At 37.4% G+C, this 16,337-nt stretch overlaps 2 protein-coding genes across 3 annotated transcripts; one reads left to right on the top strand and one right to left on the bottom strand.

The window, feature by feature from the left end:
- Nucleotides 1-1,929: 1,929 nt before the first annotated feature.
- LOC125561041 (neuropeptide FF receptor 2-like) lies at nucleotides 1,930-4,367 on the bottom strand. Its single transcript, XM_048723918.1, has 2 exons — nucleotides 3,977-4,367; nucleotides 1,930-3,613 (listed from the first exon to the last, which is right to left on the bottom strand). The coding sequence occupies exons 1-2, from the start codon at nucleotides 4,365-4,367 to the stop codon at nucleotides 2,970-2,972; spliced, it is 1,035 nt and encodes a 344-aa protein (XP_048579875.1). The 3' UTR covers nucleotides 1,930-2,969.
- Nucleotides 4,368-6,539: 2,172 nt separating this feature from the next.
- LOC5517916 (male-specific lethal 1 homolog) lies at nucleotides 6,540-16,291 on the top strand. 2 transcript variants are annotated; one of them, XM_032362473.2, is made up of 8 exons: nucleotides 6,540-7,078; nucleotides 12,267-12,385; nucleotides 13,251-13,456; nucleotides 14,008-14,114; nucleotides 14,336-14,403; nucleotides 14,648-14,802; nucleotides 15,089-15,161; nucleotides 15,563-16,291. In XM_032362473.2, exons 1-8 carry the CDS (start codon nucleotides 6,620-6,622, stop codon nucleotides 15,726-15,728), a joined length of 1,353 nt encoding a protein of 450 aa, XP_032218364.2. In that variant the 5' UTR covers nucleotides 6,540-6,619; the 3' UTR covers nucleotides 15,729-16,291. The 2 variants fall into 2 exon arrangements, with proteins under 2 accessions (XP_032218364.2, XP_048579557.1); XM_048723600.1 differs by lacking the exon at nucleotides 15,089-15,161 and having other exon boundaries at nucleotides 15,563-15,732.
- The last annotated feature ends 46 nt before the right edge of the window (nucleotides 16,292-16,337 follow it).

Here is a 16,337-nt window from a genome sequence, read left to right as displayed (position 1 = left end):
AGCTTATGAGCGTGTAATGTACTATGCCGGAACGGGGTTTTATGAAATGGCGAAAAAAAATTTTTCGTGATAAATGTGTCGACCTATGATAGTCCCGCTATCTTTTACTCTTAGCGATCGGGTTATCAATGAATTACTTATCTGTAGAATAATGAAGTATATTCTTGTTAATTTGACACTTTTTGAATTAAGTCTGAAAGCGATTAACTTTTTTTACAACTGTTTTAACAGTAGTCGGCAGAGAGAGAGAGAGAGAGAGAGAGAGAGAGAGAGAGAGAGAGAGAGAGAGAGAGAGAGAGAGAGAGAGAGAGAGAGAGAGAGAGAGAGAGAGAGAGAGTAGTTGACAGAGAGGTTCAGAGCGGTTAGTGGAAAGAGCAAAAGTTGTATTGTATAACAGCAACCAAATATATAATTGGCGAATATCTGAGACCTTATTATGCTTGAATTCTATGGCTTAATTTGTTTGCTTTGCGATGTTATTGTTTTTCTATAGTGTTTTGTTTTCTTAAGCTCTTCTGTGTTATTTTTATTCTGAGCCATCACATTAGTCCGATGACATTACATGTCAGAGGATGCAAAGCGAGTACCAACGCAATGAACTGAGATTTGAGAAATATTCTTTTGTTTGGTAATAGGCGAATTGACTAGGAATTGATATGACTTTTTGAGTGGCAGACTCACGCCAAAGAAATGAACAGAAATGGCTGAGAGCTAATTTTTTTTCAAACTTTCAGGCTAATTCGTACCCAGCACTAAATGAGTTTTTCACCCGGAAAGTCACGTGATCTCTTAGCGCAATTCCTTTGACTTGTAGGGTGTGGCACAGTAGGGACGAGTCGTTTATTCTAGTAAAACTGCATGCTAGAAGCATCGCTCGCTTTTAATAAAAAATAATGCTCCCTTATAAAGATTATGCTAATTTTTTTCCAACATTGCTCGACAAAAATGGGGAAGATAATGATAAAACATCTTCTTTAATATGGGCTTAATATAGGCGATATTACAACAACCCAGTGATAACGACTTAACTTTTCTTTACTCGCGATAATAATACTTCTTAAAAGATCACAACAAAAGGAGTTGTGATATACAAAAGCGAGATCACTTTAAAAGGGTACATTATAACGGATAAGGGATATACTAGGCTTGGTCTTAACATTTTCGGTCTTCAAAAATACAAATTATTCTGAGAATTGCTTTTTAGCGAAAAGTCTTAAAATTATGCTAGTTATTATGAGCGATTATACCAGAAATTATGCTAACATAATCGACTCGTCCCTAGCGCACAGCGTGGTGGGTTCTAAGCTCAAACGCCTTGCGTGACAAGGTGAGAACAACGCTCGCGCGCTCCCTGTGTGCCCGATCTCCGCGACGCCCTGGGTCCCCGAGGATGAGGACGACTCTGCACATGCGCATCTTAATTTTCTCGGCACATTTTGCGAGTCTTTAATATCGCGATCGCGGAGATAAATTGTGTTTGCAGGACATTTATGTTCGAGAATTATTTGAGGTTCAAGTGCCTTTTTTTTCGGTTTTTACTATAAAACTACGATTTTGCACAATAAAATCAAGCAAAAATAAACATCAAAACATTGAGTAATGCTCACCAAACCAAAGAGTAATGCACTTATTTGAAAAATCAGATATATAATATGTGAAACATAAAAAAACATAGACATGGTATATTCATACAGCTTATTATACGATTTTGTATCTAAAGTCTTATTTAATTTTTGCGCATCTCAATTTTTTAACGGATAAATGGTCTTGAAGATATGTATCCAACCAAGGTGATAGCTACTCTTTAGCCATATAATAGCTCAGGTTATTTGACAAATTTCAAATCATACAATGAAAAAAAAACACCCCACTCAACAAAACTCTCAAAATACCACAAAAAGGGGAGAGATCAGCAAACACAGCTCAAGACACAAGTAGATACCTTTATTCGGATCTTCCAGGTCCATTTCCATACCCTGGTTCCAGAGCCTCGAACCTCTCTATTTAGTGGCCAACGAGCTTCGCAAGCACGCTGCCACTTAATAGAGAGACATCCGAGGCTCTGGAACCAGGGTACCATTTCCATGGCCTTAAAACACAATGTCCACTCCTTGAAGGCGTGTGAAACCAAATGGATGCCATTACGGATTGCAAAGCATTCTGGGAGATCCGGAGAGAAATCCACGAGGGGAGAGCCAGTCAACACTCCTCTCCCCAAAGTCAGACGGTTTTTTAAAAGTCTTTTCACCCCAAAAACAAACAAATCATTTCAGGTCATAAAAACCCAGAATAGCAGTGTAAACAATTTTGGAATCAATTTGGTTTCAGAAAAGACAGCATTTAGGAGAGCTGTGGTGGTTCATTTGAAAATTATTTTCTCATCCAAGCAAAGCCAAACAAGAAATCACCATGAATTTGCTTGCAAAAAACCATAAGCACAGCACTCAATTATGCCTCAATAGACTTCATGATGTCCTAGGACACTCTCCCAACATACTCATAGCTTTATTTTTTTATAAAAAATAAAAGCAACCACCAATTTGTGCATGTATTAGCACAGCAACAAGGGATTAAAAATGGGACCGCAAAGAACTGTTGGAAAGCTAGGATACCGCTGACTAGGAAAAGCGGTGTTTTACTTTGACGGGCTTTATAAAACTCAAAATAGGGGGAATCTGTTTTTAGTCTGTTTTTTTGTTGTTGTTGTTGTAAATTCAGCTAAAAAAAATAGCCAGGAGTCAATGGGATAAAATCATGAAATTCATGAATTAAAGAGACGCAAAGATAAAGTGTAATTCTGTAAACATGAGAGAGGTTGCGTAAAGCAGATGAAAGTATACTCAGCTTTCTGGATAAAGAAAGCCCAGTTTGTTAACAATGAATTATTCATTGTTTCTGTACATTGCTACTTTTACGTATTATCATGGTCTCTAGGGAAATCTTAGTCCTTACAGCACAGAAACACTACATCAATCCTCCGATGGATTGGAGCGTGTTTCTATCTTGGAGCTATGGTTTGCATTGTGACTGTAAGGATGGGGCGAGGCTGGTTCTAGGTGCGCTCGAGGACGAGGATGCGGACGTGCTCGTTTACATTTGGTCAACAGCTCGATCAAAGCTCTCCTAAACTTCTCCATTCTGAAAACGTAAACCGTCGGATTGACGAGAGAGTTGGTAAGCTGAATAATCTCTGTTAGGAGCTCGATGTGATTTTGACTAAATCCTCGTGGTGCATTTGATACCTTTCCGACCTCGTGCACGATGATAAAGGGTAACCAAGCCGCGAGAGATAATACAGTGACGATGAACAGAGTGACTGCTAGGTATCGCTCTTTCTTTTGGCTCCTTCTGACGTTGGAATCAAGTCTTTGATTTTGATGACGACTATTCTGTTGTCTAATCTTCACAAAGATAGACATATAAGAGACGGCGATGATGGCAAGCGCGATAATGGAGATCACTTGCCCTGATTGGTGTAGCCATACATCATGTCCGTAGACACCTATGCCGATGGTAAGCGAAGGAATGGCTGCTAAACCCACTGCGAATAACCATGTCATCACAAATCCCCGACAGTAAATTTTGACGGTAAGTTTACGATAGACGTAGGGTAGCACGGGTGGCCTAGTGTGTTAGCGCGTCGGCCTCTCACCGCTGTGGCCCAGGTTCGAATCCTGGCTCAAACTGGGGATTTTTTCCGGGTTCCTGCCTTGAATCGAATTTGTCACAAGTGAGTTGAAGTTATTCTCCCGTGTTTCCAGTCTTCTCGGATAAGGACACTAAACCGGAGGTCCCGTCTCTTCAAGCTGCACTACATTAACCTGAACCGAAGGGACGTAAAAGAACCACTGGGGGACGCAATAAACCCTCTGGCAGTGACCACCCCCAGTGACAGTGCTTACTTACCGAGGAATCGGTCTCCTAGTATTAGCGAAAGCTACCTATAGGAGTAATATCAAAGTCAAAGTCAAAGTCAACACAGTGGAACAAGCTCTGTCGAGAGAAACGAGGAGTAAAGAGAGCAAAGAGGTTATGACTGCTGTAGTATTGATCACCCCAGCCACAACGTTAATGCTCTTCTTGAATTCTTTTTCGCCAGCCACGAACCCGCTTCTATGCCGAGAGTCGAAGTATAGAAAGTACCAAAAAACAGAGGAAGCCCCATGGGAAGCGTCTGCGACGGCTAAATTAATCAAACAGTACACACCAGAACGATGTAGGTGTGCGTTGATTATGAATGTTATAACGGTAGCAACGTTGGAGACAAAAATTAGAAAAGACACCAGAATAAAAGCACTTAACCATACCAACATTGCTTCTTGAGGCATTTGCTCTTGCGGAAAGGTGAAGTTTGCTGTGCCTTCCATTCTTAACGCTTGTTCGCCTCAAAATGATTAAATAATGAAGCCTTTATTTCTTCTTATATATATTTTAAAGAGCCCAGTTCAACACTTAAGAAAATTTTATTTCTCATTAGCAACTCATCATCTTAACATTAAATACCATCCTAACGAGTCGTAACAAGGCTCTAATTACACAACCATGGTCATAAAACTTGTAAGATTTTCCATTAAAAAAGTCGAATTAAGATTGCATTATCTTAGAATACACTGATGCATTCTTGGCGCCCAGTCCCCTCTCTCGGTTATGTTTTGATGATACCCTGGGTACCAGAGGCTCCGGCGACAACAATTTCGGCTAAGCGAAGTTTTGATGATAGCCATAGTTCGAAAATCTGTCGGGAACTTTTCATGGCGTTCTAGTGGCATAGTAGATTCAAAAGTATTCTTGAATCTTTTGTTTTTGCAAGGATCTGGAAAGGAAAGGTGCCTGGTGCTTTCTTACTTCGGTCGCACTGAGGACCTTGATATGAGTAGTGTATATACAGGCTTTCGTTCTCTTATATCATGATATTACTCTCTTGTCCTAAACTAAATGGAACAAGAGCTTTTTTTAGTTTAAATAACTCAGGCCTCCTGTGTTTTCTCATACAGCCCTTATATCGGAAATTACGATATCTATCAATTTTCCGGCCTTTCCGAAACTATGATAGTGATTTTTGGACGATGATGGAAACAAACTCTAGTATAGCTCTATTTAAACTAACATGAAGATATTATTGTTTTTATAGAAAAAATGATATTTGCTCAACAAGAAGTGGACTACACTCTTTGTTTTTTATATAAGAACGCCTAATTTTCAGTTGGGGCTTGGCGTTCTTATTTTTGGGACATTTAAAGGCTAAAAATGTTGTCCTTAAATTTTAGTGCTTATAAAATATAGCACCCAATAAATTATTAGGAAGAGAATTACAGAAATGATCAATAGCAATATAATAAATAAGGTTGTTATTTATAATGAACACAATTTGACACTTCATTTTAGGACAAATAACACTAAAAATGTAATATATTGCTGCTATCTCGGCATGTTCTTAGCACGTTCTTAAAATTTGGTGAAACCTCAGGCTGGGAGTTCTTATAAAAAAGGTTTTTTTTAAAATAAAATAAAGAGTGTAACGCAATGGGGCAGTGCAAATTGACTATCGAGCACCCTGTACTCCTGTATAAATGATTTTAAATTGCTTTGTTGCCCGTTTTCCTAGCTTTGTGAGAGCCCGAGTAAAGAAAACCTGCTTGATAACTCAATTTGAGAGTACAAGAACCAGAGATGTTTTATAGTGTAAATAATGCAATTTGTATTTCTATTCTTGTTCACGCTTAGAGCATCTTTACTTTTAATCTCCTGCCGTTCTATTACACAATCTCCTAACAGACATATGGCAGCATTAGCGCCATAAAAAAAAGTTGTTGTCCTAACCGGGGTATAAAATTTTGTCCTAAACAGGATGTGTGTGTGTGTGTTTTTAGATATATTGCCATAAACAGGTTCAGGGTTACAGACCCTTGGCGGCACCTCTTTACCCAAACATGGGAACTTACCCCCAATCCGGGGAATAGGGACTGTAAGCAGAAAATTCGAATTTTTTTGGTTACTTTCTCCCTTCCTTCCCAGGCCCGTACCCAGAATTTTTCAGGGAGGGGGGGGGGGGGGGTGCAAAATCCGAAAAAGTGGACCTAATTCTCCCGGGGGGAGGAGGGGGAGGGAGGGAGTTCTCTGATAAAAATTTAACCACCAAGGCTGCCTTTGAAGCATGCCTTTACAGTATCTCCACGGGACGTTTATTTTTGGATTTGGCTACATACAAGAGGGATCTAGCTTATGATTCTTAGTTTTGTCTACAAATAGGCCCTTGTGGGGGGGGGGGGGGGGTGCGTTCGCACCCCCTGCACCCTCCTTGGGTACGGGCCTGCTTTCCTTCCCTCTCTGCGCTTTCTGGGGCCCGAAGCCAAATAAAAGCGATGATCGAAAAGTCAAGAAATATTGCAATTCTCATAAGAATTGTTTTGTTCGCTAGTAAGAGAACATTAGATATTATGCTCTCTTTCGCAAGATTACGTAAGATTGGTTTGATTGGGACAGTCAAACTGATTTGAATTCTAGGCGAACACGTGGCGTCTGCTGTGGCGTGACAGCATATCACAAAGCCTCGCTTTCGTGCCGCTCCGCCATTTTAGACATATGTCGAAGGTCTTTACCAAGTCCGAGCTATGGAGGCATGAATGCGGACAATTCATTTCGTGGCGTGTTCGATAGAACTTGCCGAAGACTTCTCCAGATGGTAATGGCCACAGATTTATCTCCGAAAGGTGTACTTAGTCCGAATGAATTGAAAACAACAGTAAATTCGTCGGACATGAAGGGAGCGCCGAAGCAGAGCACGCGAAGCGAAAGACAATTCAAGCGTCTTTTGAGATCAAAAGCGTCAAATTCTTCCCCGAATTCTGTCACAAACAATGATGTTCAGGAAAGTAATTGCATAGAGCATGAAACTGATTCGTCTGTTAGGCAACCTGGAGCGTTAGCAGTTGGCGAGCCTAACCATAAAAGTGAGCCATGCCAAGTTACACAATTGAGGCAGTTATTGCTACTGCATTTGGAACTCATACAGCAACAACAAGAACAGCTGCAAATGAAAGACAGAGAGCTGAACCAACTCAAGATAGACAAAGAACAGGTATGTTAATTCCTTTAGTGCTCCAAATATTCCAAGAAATTATTATATGTATTTGTTTATTGTTATATTTTTCGACCCGTTTGTAGATCGAGTCAGACTTGTTCTGTCGCCGAATATATTTTCGACACCGGACTTATTATGAGTGGTCAGCGGTAGTACGGACAATTTCAAACATGGCGCTTGATGTCGTGACAGTCACATGATTGGGGTATTATTTCCGGTTCCGGCTTTCATAATGTTTTAATTAATGTTTTTTTTGGGAAAAAAAATAAAAGATAATTTAAAATTACTTTTATTACTTCATATAACTGAGCTAGAAATGTGGGAAAATGTTAGGAGATTTTGAACAGTCTTGTTTTCCTCTGTTTATTACAATTTTGCACAAACAAGGTCAATCACATTTTTAAAATAATTAAAGGGGAACTGCAAGCTAATTACAACCAGGACTTAGATGTAAAAACAAAAAATACGCTTGCTGTAGGTGTTTTCGCGCGGTTATTATTTGTTTTCGAGAAGTTCGATGTTTCGCCGCCACCTTGGCTGTTTTGCTCGTCAGCGCATAAGCTGTCAGCGGTCGCTTTTGTGACGTACAGTATCACGGGCGCGCCTCTTCGAGTAACACTCAGACTACTCCCTGTAAACTTGCTGCAAGTTGTAATCACCGAGGTTTCAGCACATCAAACTCAGAGACAAAGTCTGATGCTACTCCGTAGGACGCAGAACATCAATTAGGAGAACACTGTTTAAAACAAGATCTAAAAAGTCAGACAGAAGACCATGAAGTCAAACCCAATATGTGCGACTTCATGTACTCAAACGACTGTTCGATAAGCTTACAACATAGAACTTATCGTTTGATCCGCCACAACTACCTGGATTTAGCACATTGACCCCTCAACGGGCCTGTATCGGCTTTGGGAAGTACCCACAACCCAAAAAAATCATAAATGCAAACTAAACACAACAAGATGAAGATACCCTGGCATCAGTCTAAGGGATAAATGGTCTTGAAGATATGCATCCAACCAAGGTGTTGGCAACTACTCTTAAGCCAAATAATAGCACAGGTTCTTTGACAAATTTCAAATCGAACAAGGAAAGAAAAGCAGAATCACCCCTCTCAATAAAACGCTCAAAATACAACACAAGGGAGATAGATCAGCAAACACAGCTCAAGACACAAATAGATACTTTTATTCTTATCCTCCAGGTTCATTTCCATGGCCTCAAAACACAATGTCCACTCCTTGAAGGCTTGTAAAACCACGAAGATGCCTTTATGGATTGAAAAACATTCTGGGAGATTCAGGGAAAAATTCACAAGGGTAGGGCCAGTCAACACTCCTCTCCCCAAAGTCAGATGGTTTTTTATAAGTCTTTTTACCCCGAAGCCAAACAAATCAATTCCAGGTCATACAGACCCAGAATAGCAGTGTAAACAATTTTGGAATCAATTTGGTTTCAGAAAAGACAGCATTTAGGAGAGCTGTGGTGATTCATTAGAAAATTATTTTCTCATCCAGGCAAAGCCAAACAAGAAAAAATCATCATGAATCCACCTTTGCTTGCAAATATCCATAAGCAAAGCACTCAATTATGCCCCAAAAGACTTCATGATGTCCTGAGACACTCTCCTAATATGCTCATAGCTGTATTTTAGATGAAAAATACAAGCAACCATCAACTTGTGCTGGCTTCAACGACGAGGGATTAAAAGTGGGGACCGCAAAGCACTGTTGGAAAGCTTGGATACCGCTGACTAGGTGCAGCTGTGTTTGACTGACAGGCTGTATAAAACTCAGAATACGGGGGGAGGTATCTGTTTTCAGTCTGTTTTTTGTAAATTCAGCTCAAAAATAGCCAGGAGTCAATGGGTTAAGTACTTTTCCACGTAACAGAAAAACTGTAAGTGATATTTTGAAATACTATTGAAAATGTTAATAGAAGGCATTTAGCGAATTGGAAATAAATTAGATAAGAGTACGTGTTTACATGCAGCTTTTTTAGTGAGAGAAATAGTTGATGAAGTAGATTTTTTAGATTATTTGGTGATTTTATTTATACTTATTGTATGCTAGCTCTTACTGCTGAACAGACCTTCTAATGAAATTGTGTAGATGAACTGCTAAAAGTTGTGTATTTTGTTGAATACTCTCCTCTCAGTGAGTCTTTTCATTAAAAACTGTTGTAAAATGTGGGTCATTCTTCGGGATTGAACAGAGTAGGAGAACTGGTATAAAGAACCTGAAGGATAACAGAATGAGTTACATGCTACCCAATGATAAGACAAAAAAATATATCTGGGTATAGCAAACATAATACAGTTTATATGTGGGCTATGTGTGCAGAATCAAAAGCAACTCCTCTTTTCTCGAAGGGCTCCAATCTCTTGAAAATATTTCATAGTCTGGGAGAGTGTTGATACAGTGAAATAATCAGTCATCAATTGTTGCGGAATTAAAATTACTGTCTGGTTTATTAGGTAATTTGGCCAAAAAAACTCTCAAAGTACCAGATTCAATTCAATTCTACAGTTCTTAAATACCAAACTCTACTAGAGACCATGATTAACATGCTTACTGGAATTAAAGCGTCAAATCATAAAAACAGGCTTATATTTACGGTAAAATTCTTGTAAAAAGCAACCCTTTTTTCAGTGCATTTCAAGTAATCATGCAGTAGAGAGCGTGCATGGTATGGTGTTCACCATCTTGGTAAAATATGAACAACTATTACAAATTTGGAATCACCATAACAGCATCAAAACCCCCCTACTAAGCCTCACTAGTCAGCCCCTGGGACATTGAGGGGGTTTAGAATGATAGAAATAGGGGTTTTATTTCAAAATCTCTGTCTCTAGCTTTTGGCACTTGGTGATTTTAGCCCCTAGTTAGCAGAGCTTTTACTGTATTCACATAGTAGGCACTAAGCAATAAGCTAATAAATGTTCATATGAAATAAGACAAGACAACTCCTCTCTATTTCCACCATTTATTGGTTCAACAAAAGAATGAATATAAGATTTCTGCAGCCCCAATCCAACAACCACCTCCCCTTCATTGACACACTACAGGCTACAGGCAAGGGGAACACTATACAAAATCATATAAAAACTAGTTCAGATATTGGCAGTGTGTGGTGCCAACATGATTGAGTAAGTACGCAGCTGCTTTGTCTCCTATTATCTGTGTTCTACAAAGGAGTTCTTTTGTCTCTATTCTTCTCGTTCTTTGTGTCGAGGTGCGGATATTGTTCATTTGCTCAATCAAATTGCAGCTTGTAAGAGCTGCGTACTGACCCACTGGATTCTGTCCATAGAAAACTAAAAGGGTTGATCTTTTTGCCCAATCTATGAGTGATTGATATTGATTGTGTTCAAGTAACAGCTGTGTGAGATTCAGATATTTGCAATTTGATTGAAATAAGTCAGTATATTCCACATAGTCAAAATGAATGTAGATTCGCATATATAGCACAGCTGCACAACCTTTTATTGTGGTACAGGTGTGAAGCATGAAGTTTGATTGGACTTTTATCATCCAGAGGTGGGGAATGCAGTCATCAACCACATTCCAGAACTTGAAAAGCAGCATATCACATTGTGATTGCCACCAAAATGAACAAATAAAATGGACTGTTTGTACAATAGTGTTTTAGGTCGCTAGCTTGATTCTTCATTTTTAGAGCATCACTCTAAGGAAAAAATATTTTGCTGATATCTGAGCATTGGCATGTTCTTAGCATGTTCTTAAAATTTGGCGAAACCCCAGCCTGGACGTTCTTATTAAAAAGGTTCTTATAAAAAAAGGAGTGTATTTATTATAGCTTACAGTACTTTCATATTATAAAAGAGTCCAAATACCAACAGACAGTCAAGAGGCTATATTGAAACACTACAGTAGGCATCCATGAGTTCAAATAATTGTGTAAAAAGTAGCCAATAAAATGATGGTTTTACTTTATTGATTAAAAAACATTACAGCATCATTGCAGTATAAATTTTAAATAATATATAATGTATAATTAAAAATAAATGATATATAAACTATTTAAAACAAATGCCATTCATATCATAAAATAAAAATTAAAACCATGGCCAGTCAAAGCTATTATAGTAGCATTACTAAAGATATTTCGCAAAATAAAGAAGAATGAAAACCTGAAGTTTCTAAATAAATTCTCATATTAGCCTAGCGTATGAAGGATGCAATTTCAGATGTTATGTAACACAATTGACTTCAAAGCAAAGTACTCGAAATGTAGAATATATGACAAGGAAAATGATTCACCTAAATCTTCTGATTTACTCTCAAGTAAAAGCTTATTTTACCCATTTTAAGGCTAATAACTTCATTAGCAGCACAACAAAGTTTTTACGCACATGTGCACAACGATTCCTCAGATCCATTGTGATTTGGTTGTGATATGCTTGCTCTTGCGTAGTTTTGAGCTTGAACGATTCAACATGAGGTTGTTTGATGCAACGTGGAATGAGACGAAAACAAATGGCTGCCACAAAGTTTCAGCGGTAATCCCAAAGATCAACATAGACCACGCCATCTTGTTGATATAGTACGTCACAAAAGCGACCGCTGACGAGCAAAACATTCAAGATGGCGGCGAAACATCGAACTTCTCGAAAACAAATAATAACCGCACGAAAACACAGCAAGCATATTTTTTTGTTTTTACATCTAAATATGAGTCCTGGTTGTATTTAGCTTGCGGTTCCCCTTTAATAGAATATTTAAAATATAATTTCCCAGCCTGATCTGATTTAAAAGTCTGACACTGATGTAAAGAACAGGATAAAAATGTTCTTTTTGACTGTGAAGATATTGATATATCTTAAATATATAGTAAAATGAATAAAAATGAGCATACCAAAATATTTTTTTTGTCAAATAAGAGTACTCTATTACCTGACATATCTTGTTTGGCTAAAATATTCAGTTAACTGTGTTGTACTATACATATTGTAAGTCTATGAGTGATTCATCCCAAATGCACGAAAACTTACATTGGATGATGCATTTGCATCAGCATTTGCTTGACCATATTGTTTCTTTTCCATTGAAGTTCTTATATTTAAGGGATATGATACTGTATGTAATTGACATTACATTGAAGTTACCATACAACCTACGTCACCACGTTACAAATTCCCTCCTCATTATACTTTATTTAGTTGGAAGCTCGAATGCATCGTATGGAGAGGCGTATGGCAGTGAGAAAGAGAAGCAGAAATCTTAGCAACAGTGACCAAGAATGCACTGAAGAGAAAACTAAACCACTCGCACCAAAAAGGTAGAACAATGAGATATGATTTTTAGAAACCCTTTGTGAAGGGTTTGGCCATTAAAAGAGAGAAATTGCGGGACCAAAATTATAAACCTGAAACTGTTGTACATTCCATTAAATGTGAACACACTTTCTTATTTTTTTGGTGATGATATTTTTATTTTAACCTTTTTAAGGTTGCTCTAAAAAATCAGTTTATCATAACTTGCAGTGCTTCATGGGAAATATTCAAAGGCTATATCCTGGAATCTGAAAGCCATGAACATGAACAAGCTTTCCAAATTTGGATTTGTTTTTATTTGCTCTTAGGCCATATTTAATGCAAATTCATGCAAATGAATCAATTCAATTGTTTCATCTTCATTTGCATTGAAAATGGCTCATGGATAATATGTTGTTTAAGTGTAGCCTTATTTAGTTTTTTATTTAATACTCATGAAGCACTGAAGGTTACAATACATGTATTCTCCGAGTGCAACCTTCTTTAAATAGGTTTATTATATGATTCCATAAGCAATATTTAAATTTTGCCTTCTCTTTCTGGTGTTATGATATGGCTTTGTCTTAATAGGCCAGTATTATTGATACTATTTCAATAAAACCATGCTTTACACTTTGAAATGTTGTTCCCTTTTTTATATTTGATTAAAAATATCTGTTGAACAAATAAATTGCATGCCTTATATATATATATTTATGTGAAAAACTCCTGCTTAAAGGAGATGCCAATCTGTCAGTACCAGTGGATTGACTTGTAGTTAGAGTTTACCTAAATTATGAGTAATGCTGATAGAATAAGGGTTTCGTTACAAATACTTTTCCCAAAGATTTTGAAAAAAAAAAACATTCTGTGGTTGATATTTGTTTTCAGTCGTCGATTATCTGTGGAACAAATGATCCGGAAGAAAAGAGTCCCCACATCATTTTCAGTGGTGATGAGTTCATGTATGAGTAATGACCTCAGCTATGATACTCATATGAGGACAGAACTCTTATATCTACATAATCTGCCTGAAGGAGAAAAGGCAAAACCAACCCTAAACACCACAGCACCAACTGCTGACAAAGATGTAGTTGGTATGTTCAAGATTCGTGCTGCATTAGTGTGACTGTGCTTTTTCTTATTTTAAGCCAGGGCTTTCCATAATAGTTCAATAAAGCGAAGGTGTGTGACTTCAGATTAAAGTCCCTTATTATTTTTCTGTAGGGACAATATACTGTTTTTGAAGTTAGTAGATTTTCAAAAACAGTACTTTGTTATAAACCCACAATATTGGTTACCAAAGAGACGACTAAACAGATGTAATTCTAGGGGAGGGGCCAGCAGCACTCACCCCTTGTGATAAAAACAGAGCATTTTCCATTTTTTCCTTTCACAGCCCCCCCTCCTCCTTCTTCCCCCCCCCCCCCCCACTCTCCAAATCTGGCTGCTGACCCTGCTAGCTATATTCTGAAAGAAATCTGTACTCACCAAAGCCTAATAGCAAAACTTTCAAAGCAGATTTTTTTAGTCACTACACAATAGTTTATAAGCCACAATAATACAAGATTGGATTTCAAATTTAAAGGCCTGGTTTGGATTCTTATAAAAATAGAGGTAAAAAATTTGGTCTGGTGTTACTTTGCAGTACCTCAATGGCAAGTGAATGTGCTCCAACCTTCACATCCTTCAGGCTCCAAATCTGCCCGTTCTTCTGCAAGAAATGTTCCTCTCACAAGTGAGGACCAGCCTGAGGTACACGCTAACTGTAGTATTAACTGTTGCTTAAATTTTATTAGAATACCCCTAACTGTTGTATGTAACTGTTGCTTGAATTTTATAATATCCCTAACTGTGGTATCTAACTGTTGCTTGAATTTTATTAGCATACCCCCTCAAGAAGAACCGTGTTAAGTTGATTCTTAATTTGCAGAATATTGAATTTGATGTTAAAACAATTAATCTTATGTTTTTAGAATATCGAGGATGATGCGTTTATCAAGCGCCACATTAAACAAGAGTTGGAAGAAAAAAGAAGGAAAAGGTATATTTAAGATTGTCTCTACATATGTAATATGTTGTCTTGTTATAATCTGTTGAATGACACAATTAATTCAATTTTGGCTTTTACTTGCTAAATACAACCAAAGCTACAGTAGGTCAAGGACATTGTAATCAATGTCTATGATAACCCCCTATTTATGTTTTATTTATATCAAGTTTTAATTAGGAGGAGGGGGTGTAAGTAAATGTTCTATCTTTTCAATGTTACATATTTCTTGAACTAGATGGGATGTGCAGCGATTTAGAGAACTGCAACAACATAAAAGCCTTGAAGAAAGGAACCGGATGAGAGAGGAAGCTAGGCTAAAAGGCAGGAAATCACTCAGCAAAGACTGCACTGACTCAGAGCAGCAGACTGTCTCACCATCTGTAGAAGAAAGTAAGTCACTCTTCATTGACTGCTAAAAAGCTACACTCCTTTTACTTTGAGTCTGAGGATTACATGGCTTTTTCTTTAATGTTATAACCTTTTGGTCAAAAAGGTTTTCATCTGGTCAAAGGAAACAGGATGTTGGCCAAACTAAAAACTACTAGTATGCCCTTTCTACTAGTATGCCCAAAACATGTGATAGAAAATTATGGGAATCATGCCAGCTTATGTCACATTCTAAGCTGTTTTATGATTTTTTTTTGTAAGAAGTTAAATGTTTTTGTTATTTTTTTAGTTTTAGCAGTGGAAGTTTCTGACACTGTTCCAGTCTCAGTGTTTGGCTGCCCTGTTCCCTTATTCCAATCAAGGTGAATCATAACGTAAAAAATGAGGTTATAGTTATTCAGGCTTGTTTTAAAGGGTTTGTTGCCATTTTACATGCAGGCAAGTCTGGTTTCTTAGCAGTAGAACTTTTTCCAACAAATTTTGTTTGATTAATTATGACCTAATTGCTTGAATAAGTGCCATGGCAGGTAATTGTGTAAGATTCCATGCCTCAGGTGATGCACTTATAGTTATGGGGGAAGCCCTTGTTTCAAAATATGTTTTATCTCTAGATACAGTAAGGTACCTTTTTACAAAGTTCAGGGTTTTGAATCCTCTCAAAACCAATACAAAACAAGCTTTCAATAATAAAATATTTTGACGGGTAGTTATGTGAGTTATCATTACTTCTCTTCTTCAGTATCTCTCATCTCTTTTGTTTCAGAGAGTTTGATATACCTTGGTTCAGTTTAGAGAGAAGAGAGCTTCAAGAAAGGGCACTTAGGGAGAAACCCAAATCTACCCGTGGCAGAGGCAGAGTCAGAGGGTGTGGAGGTCGAGGGGGTCGAGGTCGGAGAGGTCGTGGATGTTGGATTAGGAAAATGCTTTGACAGTTTATTCTAGCATTGTACATGTACAGTATATATATATATGGACCTTATGCCTGTATATATATATATATATATATATATATATATATATATATATATATATATATATATATATATATATATATATATATATATATATATATATATATATATATATATATATATATATGTGGACCTTATGGCTGCCGGGTATACATAGTTGTAATGATATTGATTTGATTAGGGGTTTACCTGTACATTTTTTTACCAATAATAGTGTTTTAGCCGATTTTCAAATTCAGTTTACATCCCAAGTATTTTTAGTTCAATTTGATATTGAAATTTACTTTGATTTCTTTATTTCACACTTAATAATGGAAAAGACTTGTTTGTTTTTATAGAACCCTATTCATTTTTTTATTTATTGCACACATAGATGCTGAAAGTTTTTGGTGCAGTTATGTTAAGCCAACCCTATCTCATGCATGTACAATAAGGTTGCACAACCCTCTTTATTCAAGTTTCGTTCCATGTTGTCTTAAATGAAATGCAGATCATTCGAATAAAATTTGAAAGGAAATGTATCCTGTTCTTTAAGCTGCTTCTTTAAGTGCCTAGCTTCCAATATAC

Source organism: Nematostella vectensis, chromosome 2, assembly GCF_932526225.1.
Source record: "Nematostella vectensis chromosome 2, jaNemVect1.1, whole genome shotgun sequence".
Taxonomy (NCBI): Eukaryota; Metazoa; Cnidaria; class Anthozoa; order Actiniaria; family Edwardsiidae; genus Nematostella; species Nematostella vectensis.
This window is presented reverse-complemented; position numbering and strand designations above follow the sequence as displayed.

Bases quoted from the DNA above. Each gene is read 5' to 3' on its own strand.
- LOC125561041 (XM_048723918.1), bottom strand. From the start codon at position 4,367: ATGGAAGGCACAGCAAACTTCACCTTTCCGCAAGAGCAAATGCCTCAA. The intron at 3,614-3,976 runs TGACTTTGACTT...GGCCACCCGTGC, and splicing joins CAGAGCTTGTTCCACTGTGT to TACCCTACGTCTATCGTAAA.
- LOC5517916 (XM_032362473.2), top strand. From the start codon at position 6,620: ATGAATGCGGACAATTCATTTCGTGGCGTGTTCGATAGAACTTGCCGA. The intron at 7,079-12,266 runs GTATGTTAATTC...TACTTTATTTAG, and splicing joins TCAAGATAGACAAAGAACAG to TTGGAAGCTCGAATGCATCG. The intron at 14,803-15,088 runs GTAAGTCACTCT...TTATTTTTTTAG, and splicing joins CTCACCATCTGTAGAAGAAA to TTTTAGCAGTGGAAGTTTCT.